The 9,248-nt window shown below is 43.9% G+C and overlaps 1 protein-coding gene across 1 annotated transcript in view; it reads right to left on the bottom strand.

The window, feature by feature from the left end:
• Positions 1-5,808: 5,808 nt before the first annotated feature.
• Positions 5,809-9,248, bottom strand: part of ANKFY1 (ankyrin repeat and FYVE domain containing 1) — a 26,294-nt gene continuing 22,854 nt past the window's right edge. Inside the window, exons 19-24 of the mRNA XM_010006062.1 lie at positions 8,807-8,954; positions 8,449-8,539; positions 7,991-8,115; positions 7,625-7,771; positions 6,700-6,790; positions 5,809-5,974 (exon numbers count right to left, since the gene is read on the bottom strand). Of these exons, the coding sequence (XP_010004364.1) occupies positions 5,842-5,974; positions 6,700-6,790; positions 7,625-7,771; positions 7,991-8,115; positions 8,449-8,539; positions 8,807-8,954 (735 nt within the window). The 3' untranslated portion in view covers positions 5,809-5,841. The remainder of the gene's footprint in view (positions 5,975-6,699; positions 6,791-7,624; positions 7,772-7,990; positions 8,116-8,448; positions 8,540-8,806; positions 8,955-9,248) is intronic.

The raw sequence follows: 9,248 nt of genomic DNA on the forward strand, positions 1-9,248 counted from the left end.
CCCTACAATTCAGGTATGTAGTATCTAGGAACTTGGGTAGTTGAGCTGTACACAAGCTTTATCAGATTCTTGGAGTACAGAAGGTGAAGGTCAGAGCTGTTTCCTCATTAGCTGTTTGTCTTAGATACTGTGCAAAGAAGATATTAGAAGCCACCTACCAGGATAATTGTTTTATATTAACTGCTCCTCTGATTCACTAACATTACTGAGGTCAGGAATGGGTAGTTGTACACAGGTGACAACAAAAGCTGTGTGGTAATGTCTCCTATTTCTATCTTGCTACACAACCTCCTCCCTTCTGGTAGGCAGCCATGCCCTGGGGCAGGATGTCTCCTCCCAACACCCCAGCTCCCCCTGGAGCCCGTGCACATTTGATCACAGCTGGTAAAATCCAGGAACATGAATAGTTCCTGAAAAGCAGGACAAGTCAGGATCATTTCTGAGCAGGACTGAAAAGGACAAGGGACTCCCTGTGTAGGGGCTGATAGGATGCAAACCCCAGGCTGCAGGCTGGCACATGGTGGCTTTTGTGGAGTTGTTGGAATCTGGTTTCTGGTGCAGCTGCAGCCTCAAGACAAACACCCAAGCACCCAGGGGCCAGCAGCACCACAGAGCTGTGTTCAGCTCTCTTCCTTAAGGCAGCTGCCACCTATTCATAAACAGCTGATAAGTTCAGTTTGGGGTTACTACCGCCTCTGAAGAAGGTCCCATAAATTTAAGCAACTAGTTAATAACTAGTGAGAGGACAGGAGGCCTGGCAGTGTTACTCCAAAACAAGAGGAACCCCTTTGCTGCAGGCAGGTGTGTTCAGATGAGGCTGCAGCTGCCAGGAATGGGAACCACACAGCACTTTAAATGTGTACATACTTATGGTAATAAATGTTTTGGGCTTTGTGTTTTCCTTAGTTGTTTTTCTTTTCACCTGGTTTTGCTGTTTCTTTTCCACCATCATCTGGAAGATGAATCCAGGCAGCAAAGCCATCACACATTGTTCATTTTAGAACTGAAACTCAGCCCTAGGCTTGTGCCTCACTTCCCAGCTCCAGACCAAGCTGTGCAGAGTCTGCAGAGCAGGGCTTCATTGCCTCAGGAACCTGGGTGCCTTTAACTGTCAGCAGCACAGCAGTTGCTTTTGGACACACCTTTAACAAGAACATGTATTTAAAGGTCAAACCATCCCCAAAAAATGAGGGGCAAGTGTCTTTAAAATAGCTTTAAAAGTTGCAGCAAATTCAATACTGGAACAAGTAGCCTGTAAGGGCAACTCCACATCACAAACCCCAGTCCCAGTAAAGGAGCATCAGCTCTTTAATTCCAAGCAAGTTTCATCTTGCTGTGTGCTTGAGCCCTGTGCAAATTGTGCTAAAGGCTCAAGGGTGATTTTCATCTTATGGGCTGCACAAAAATGAGCTGCTGCAGGGAGGCAAGATGGGATGGTGTTACTTAAAGTTGGTTGAAAAAAAAATAAATCAATTTACAGCTTGTTCTTCAGTTTAGTGTTTGGAAACACTAGGGGGGAAAGTTTGTCTTGCATAAGGAGTCAGTCATCTGTGGGAACAAACCCTCACTAGCCTGAAGCTCCAAGATGATCCTTTGTTACTCCAGTGCAAAAGCTCAGCTGGATTCTCCCCTGGCCAAACAGGGTGGGAAGAAAATAGTGATATTTACACAGAGGTTAAGTCAAGACTAGACAGTGCTCTGATCCAGCTCACCATCCAGCTGTACTCCAGCAGTGTTAAGGCAGGACTAACATCACAATCTCACCAGGGTGTTTGGTCAGTTGGGCTGTTGCACTGCAGCTTTCCTGGAGGAAAAGGAAGAGCAGTTACCTGCTCCTCCAGGAGGTGAAGCTGCTCACCAGTACAGGACTGAAAGCACCAATACTTTGTTACTTGTCCAGTAACACATCTGAGCTGAGAAGTGCTTTACTCCACAGGAAGTGAGGATTGTTTCTGTAAGGATAAGTACATCTAGGATAAAGCATTCAAGATGACCCTGTGGTATAAACCACCACACCATATCAGCCAGAAGAACAGTTATGGTGGTTCCACAACATTCAAATTAATACCTTGAATAATTTTGGAGCAAAGAATAAAAGTTGCCATGTCCAGTTAACACTGTATCCCTCTTTACTCTGTGGCTTGGGAAGGACACCTTGCCGAGGGGCAGCTGTCTCAAGATAACTTGGTTACCAAGGTGTCCACCTCACAATGCATCATCTGGTTATGCCTTTTATTACAAGTAGAATCATTACACAACAAAGTAATGCATATTGGAAAAATACATTTTTACAATTACTCCAGACAAACGTTGCAGATAAAATGCCATTGTTCCAAGACTTCCTTTTCTATTTCACAGAGGGTATTAGAAGGTTCAGTTATTTTTGTCACTCATACAAGCTTTGATTTTTCTAGAGAGGAGTTTGCTGCAATACTCAGCTCTGCTGATTACAGGAAAAAAAAAAAAGAGGACTTGCCTATTAATAGTTGATCTACAAAAGAAATCCAGCCTTGGCCTCCCCTATTGTTGCATGTTAGTTTATAAGCATGATGTGAGCAGTCATCCAAGCCATTGGTCTCCAGCTCAGGAAGTCCTTAAGGCATCTGTCAGCTTTCAGCCAGCAACTTGCTGTGCTCTGCTGGAACCTCCAACACTCACATTCTCACTCCACTGAGTGGTGTGAAACAGCAACTGCACCTTTTTCAGAGACACAAATTAAAACTGAAGCCAGCCTGCATGTTGTTCTTGTGTAAGTGCTGGATGACTCCAACCAAGAGGAATCCAGTCTCAGAACAAAAAGCTACAGCATGAACCACCACAGGCTTCCCTGCTGAAGTGCCTAAAGCCTGACTGGGCAGCATAACTTCCCAGGGACAGACCTTTGTTTTCCAGACACCCTTTTGTTCAATGCTTGGCAGACCTCTCAAAGTTAACAGATACCACTGACAGCAGGGGCAGGAAGGGTGGGGTTTTTGGTCACAACTGTTGGATGCTACAAGAAGGAAAAGCAGCTGGTTATGGAGTTAACAATGCATTGACCACTACTGCATTACCAAGTGCCTCCAACCACATTTGTGCCTGCAAAACTCCAAAAACATCTCACAGCTCAGACCATACTTGGCAGAGTGTCTAAAGGACTGAGCCCCACCAGCTGTTTGCTGGGGTCAACCCCTTTAGCTGATGAACCACAGAGAACTTCATTTCTGGTTCAAGTGCTGAGCTTTTCCCCTGTAACTCTGGCAGAAAGCTGTTTAGAGCTGGCTGGAAGGAAACTATATCTCAAAGGCACTTTAAAATGATAAAATTTGGTGAATTTAGTTGCCTTGAATTTAATGAACACTTCAGACCATACTTTAGTTTATCCAGAAACTTCACTTTCCTTTCAGACTTCAATGAGAAAGCAAGGTCGTACAGGATTTGTGTTTACAAACAGCAAACCATGAGCATGACATAGGGTTTCCCAGATCTTTCCAAGAGTTTCAAGGCAGTTTAACTTAATACTCTATTTTTTTAAAAAGATCAACTAGCCAGCCTGAAGCTTGCCATGCAGCTAAGCTGATATTTTTCATCATTTAAAAGGTTGCTTATTCTGTTAAAACTAAGCTCCCTGTTCCCTCCCCCCTTCCATCAGAGAAGTCACTGATAAAACGTTGTTTAAATGTCTCTGTTGTGCAGTTTTCCAACCAAGCTGAACTCCACAGGCTGTGGCCCTGCACAAACACTCTTCAACCACTATTCTTAAGCTTTCTGAGCACACACTTACCACTGCACAGCACTGCAGCTCCAAACCAAGAAGAAAGTCAGCAGGTTTTCATGGGACACACCACAGCCAAGACTCCTTTCACCAAACACACACTCTCTCCATCATCACCTCACTGCTAGACACCTGCATCCAGTGATACTCTGAAACATCTGAAATCAGCAGACTAAGAGTACAACGTTTTCCATCATCTATTTCACTTTAAAAAACCCAACTGTAGCTTGCAATTAAATGCTTTGGACACCATTATTTTCCACCTCATTCACCTAAACCATGATGCTAGAGATGCACCATTAGTAACTGTGTTACAAGGACCAGCTGTGTTATTCTGTTGGAACAGGACAGCAGCAGACATTATACAGTGAGGCAAATCTGTATTACCATCCATTATTCTTCTCTAGTGTTCCAAGGGTGAGATTCCAGTTATAAAATATGCATATTGGAAGATCAAAGTGCAGATCAAGTGAGACTTGATGTGAAATTCAGCGTGCAAACGTCAGCAGTTACACCCTCTCCCATCCTTCTCTTGCACAAGTTTGAGCAAAACCTCAAGCCAGTCTGCCTAAGAGCAGCAAGTCTGGTTTATCATCTCAACTTAAAGACTTAACAAGTCACTATTCCCAACAAGGCAACATGTCACCATTGTGTCCATATTGTACGCTGGAGATAACAGTCATTAAATAAATGCACACCAGTTCATGAGTAGAAATGAGGAATGCTAAGTTGAGGCTGAACTAGGTTCATCTCTTGGGACAAAACCAGCCCTAAAATGACATGCAGTTTTGCTGAAGTACACATTTTTTTCCTGACTGAAGCCTTAGCCCACCAAACCATAATCTTAGCTATCAGCAGAGTTTCTTCCTGTTTACCTAGAAAATGTGGTGTTGGATTTTTACAGATTCAGCATGTTTAAGAGAGCACAACCAGACCAGATTAAAATACCACAGCTTAATTCAAATGCCTGGCACCACAAAGCCAGTTCAGAGTCCCTCCTTCAAGGCCAGAGATGTAATGTTCATGGGAAGCCTCCAAACACACAAGCACTCACCAGCAATCCTGCTGAAACTGGACCCAAATATCATGTCTAGAGGTGCAGCACATTCTGCACTGGTAAGGTTACTGACTCCCCTGCAGCAGTTAACCACAGTCTTTAATGCAAAGAAAAGTGCTACTGCCCCTCATGGGATTCATAATGCACTTCAGCATTTATTGCTGTATTGAGAGTTAAACTATTTAACCAGTTTTAGTGTTTCTCCATTGAGCATGTGCTGAGGCCTTTCAACACACTTATGTTCATTTATCCAAGTTTCATGAACTGGAAGGACTAGCAACGTAAATATGAAAGAGCAACAAGGACTTTGACAGCTCTAGCAAGTATGTTTTAGCCAGTAAATACTCTTGCTCAATCTTGCACTTCTCTTGAACATGCTAAAGCTAACGAGACAATTACTGAGGAGGTATCAAGATGTGGATCTGCAATTCTGACTGCTTTGCATCAGATGTTGTAAAGCTTTCTGTTGTAAGGCCACAATTCTTGAGCTATGCTTAGAACTACCCCCTTTTTCTGAAGAGTTTCTCAAAACGACCAGTGGTTGCAACAGCTCATTCTGGCTTCACAAGAAGTCTTCTCTAGAGAAAGGGAACATTTAAGACAAAGCAAAGGAAGATACCTGGTTACCCTGAAAATTAATGTCATCTCTACTAAGCAGCCTGGAAGCCACAGGACTTAATAGAGTTGCTCAGTGCAAAGCACTATGTCAAGGACAGACCTGTTTTATATTGATGCCAACATCAGCCTAACAGTTGGAGCTTCCATCCCCCACTGCAAGTAGAAGAGGGTCTAAATTCTTTTGTCACTTGTTTTCAACAATCCACTCAAATTCCTAAGAAAGTCTATCACAGCCCAATACATTTACAGTCATACAAAGTCATTTATACCAGAATATATTGTAACAGGGTCCTTAATTAGTTCAGTCTATTGCAGAAGACATGTATAGGCCTCCTCTTCCCTATCCAGAGGGCTTGTAAGCAGAGCTGCTGTCCAGAGCACTGACTGGGGATCCCTTTACTTCCACAGCATACTAGGAGACTCCTCCCAGAGTCAGGACATCAAAGCAGATGTTGCAAACTCGAACTGGCTTGTTCAGATCAAATTTGATGATAGGAATCTCCTTTGTTGAGCACTTATGGCAGAGCAGGCGTCCACAGTGTCGGCTGGTGGTAGAAAAGGGAAGGGAGAAAAAAGTCACTTCATAGTGAAACTTCAGGGTTTATCCTCTTTGATACTCTCTATCCATGATAGCTTCACTAAAAAAGGTACAGTAACAACTGAAATGCTACAGTTTTTCTGGTATCTTTTGACATCTCATGTAGTAGCTGAATACAAGCACTAAAAACGGGTGGTGCACCAGCCACCTGGTGCTCCTGCAGCTCCTCTGCAACCCTGGGCCAGGAGAAACATCTTTGCTGTTAACATCCATCTAACACAGCATCTTTTGTAGAAGTGCAGACTAGTTAAGATAAGGTGTCTCACATCTAAGAGCCACTCATTCAGCATCTTCAGTCATTTCCACTTTCCCAACAGCTCCCCTAAGCTAAGCTGGCAAGGGCTGCCCCAAAGCTGTCCCTTGTTTCAGAACAGGTCAGCCCCACTTCTCAAAGCAGGCATCTAAGTTCTGTTTCACTCCTGGAACTGTGACATGATTTCTCACTTGTAACAAATCAGAATGTTAAGTGCACAAGCTGCTGAGGATATGATTTTAGTCAGACCACCAGTTACTGATCTAACAACTATGACTGGGTGGAATGTTTCAGCTGGATTACTGGCTATACATCTAGAGTACCATGTAGGTTTCCTCAACCACCAGAGGGAACAAGCCTAGCTACATTTGGAAGAGAAACCCATTTCCTGGGAAGCACAGCAAGAGGTGTCACATTACCAGTGATGCTTTCTTGTTGTGACTCCAAATTTGGCAGTGCATTCATAGCAGTTGGAGCCATCACACCAGGGAGGTTCTTTTGTCAGCATATCTGTTAGAGGCAAAAATGTCAAGGCAAAAAGGGCTCAGGCATCTCTGGAGTGCAAGGTAACATTAAAGAGGGTTTTTCAACTTTCAGGTTGCATCCAGTATTTATCTACTCCTGCTGCAGTTGTGGTCTGGTGTATAGACAGTGCACAGTTGCTTTCATCAACATCACATTATCCACAGCAACTACACAGCACAAGTTAAAAAGCAGTATCCAGGTTTTAAGCTACATTAGCCTATGACACCAGCCATGAATTCCCCATGTCTATCCTTCCAGAAAAAGTAATATTGAAGTCTGACAGGTCTGCACTGGGAAGCTTTTCAGTTGATCATGAGAAAAATGACTGTTTCTACCCCACACTTAAAGTAACAGAATATTCAGAAGTTCAGCCTCTCTGAAATTACTGAGACATGTCCAAAGTTCTTTCCTGCACCAAGGTATCATAGAGTCACAGAACAGATTCAGTTGGAAGGCACCTTATGGATCATCTAGATCCAACCCCTCCTGCATGGGCAGGGACACCTCCCACCAGCCCAGGCTGCTCCAAGCCCCATCCAACCTGCCCTTCAACACTGCCAGGGATGGGGCAGCCACAGCTTCTCTGGGCAACCTGGGCCAGGGTCTCACCACTCTCACACTGAAGAACTTGCCTCCTCATGTCTCACCTAAATCTCCCTCTTCCAGTTTTAATCCACTACCCTTGTCCTCTCACTCCCTGCCCCTATCAAAAGTCCCTCCTCAGCTTTCCTGTAGCTCCTTCAGGCCACTAGAAGGCTGAAGCAGATCTCAGAAGCATAAACTGTAACCCACTCTCTAACTGTAGCAGGTAGTACTTACCCAGCAGTCTGAAGAGAAGCTGTTTTGTAGCAACTTGGTAGTTGAAGATATTGACTCCTTGGTTGTTGTTAACCCCCAGGCGAGCTCCAGCTCTCACTATTGCACGACACAAATTTGCATTTCCCTTCATGTAAGCCAACAGGAGCACTGAAAAATAAAAGCCAGCCACTTCCCTGCTAACAGAGTGACAGGTCTTGTGCTGCACTCAGTCCAGAGTAGGAACTGAGCTCTTTTCAGTTTCTATGTAATGTTTGAATCTTACTGTACTTAACATTTACTGTAATTAACTATTATTTCAGCTTTAAAAGTGACACACTGTTAACATGTCTCGAGTGACTTTCAAGTTGAATAGCTGTTGAATCTCACCTGTGTTTCCTTCAGCATCAGGTTTGTCCAGAGGGTACTCTGGCATACACTCCAAGAAGAGGTCACAGATGGCTGCTGCATTATCTTTCCCATATTGTCCCAAAATATGCATTGGTGACTGGCCTCTGGGGAAAAGAGTTTGCCATTCTGATCAAAGTCTGCTTGCAATCACAGTTACTCATCCAACTCTCCTGGTTTTTCAGTTAGGCATAGCATTGTTTAAGTCTGAACCAAAGTAACTTAGTACATCACACGTAACTATCTACATCTTCCTTTTCTTTGTATACATCATGTCACACAACTTAGACACAGCATGCTCTGCACACTTCACTCTAACTGCAGTGTAGAAACACTAGAATCCAAGCCAAAACTCTGGGGATTTTTAAAATCTAGTCATACCAGCACATATTTTAAAATAAACTGTGGTTCTTTTAGTCTGTTAAGACTATACTAATTACCTAATATTAAAGGCTTCTGCATCTACATTGCACTCTGTGAGGAGGACCCGGATATTGTTTAGACGACCATGCATCACTGCCAGATGAAGAGCTGAAAAGCAGAAGAGAACCTTCAAGAACCTGAAGTAGTTAATGTCAGCAGAAATTACAGCCTGACAACATTTAGCCCTCCCCTTCCATTTCCCCACCTTCCCTCTCCAAAACTCCTTCCACCAGCTTTGATTTCTTGCACTTTCCTTCTCCTTTTCACCTTTGAAGAGCAAGCCCGTTCAGTGGGCTCTCTCTGCCTCTAGGAGATAATACTATGCACAGACCTACTGAAGTGTTGCCATCTACTTTTAAGCCTTCAGAAGTTTACCATTATTTCCATTTTCATCTACTGCTGCAAAGTCTACTCCATTTTCCAGAAGGACTGAACAAATGGTGGGCAGATCTTGCTGGGCTGCTAAGTGAAGAGCAGTCTGACGATGCTTGGTCAGTTCATTCACCTGGGCACCTGCAAGCAGCTGTCAAGAAGGAACATGTGCAAAGATGTTTTCAGGGATATTGGCCAACAGTTTAATGTCTCTCAATGAGGCACATAAGGCTCCACTGCACAGAGACACTTCTAGGCCTCCAGAACATGGAAAATGCTGTCATTACTGAGCTGCTGCAACGTGGAAGTGCAAGGAAAGGTTCAGTTGGAAGGGGCTTTATGGATCATCTAGATCATTCTCCTGCATGGGCAGGGACACCTCCCACCAGCCCAGGTTGCTCCAAGCCCCACCCAACCTGCCCTTCAACACTTCCAGGGATGAGGC

The sequence above is a fragment of the Chaetura pelagica genome, unplaced genomic scaffold, assembly GCF_000747805.2.
Source record: "Chaetura pelagica isolate M959 unplaced genomic scaffold, ChaPel_1.0 scaffold49, whole genome shotgun sequence".
Lineage (NCBI taxonomy): Eukaryota > Metazoa > Chordata > Aves > Apodiformes > Apodidae > Chaetura > Chaetura pelagica.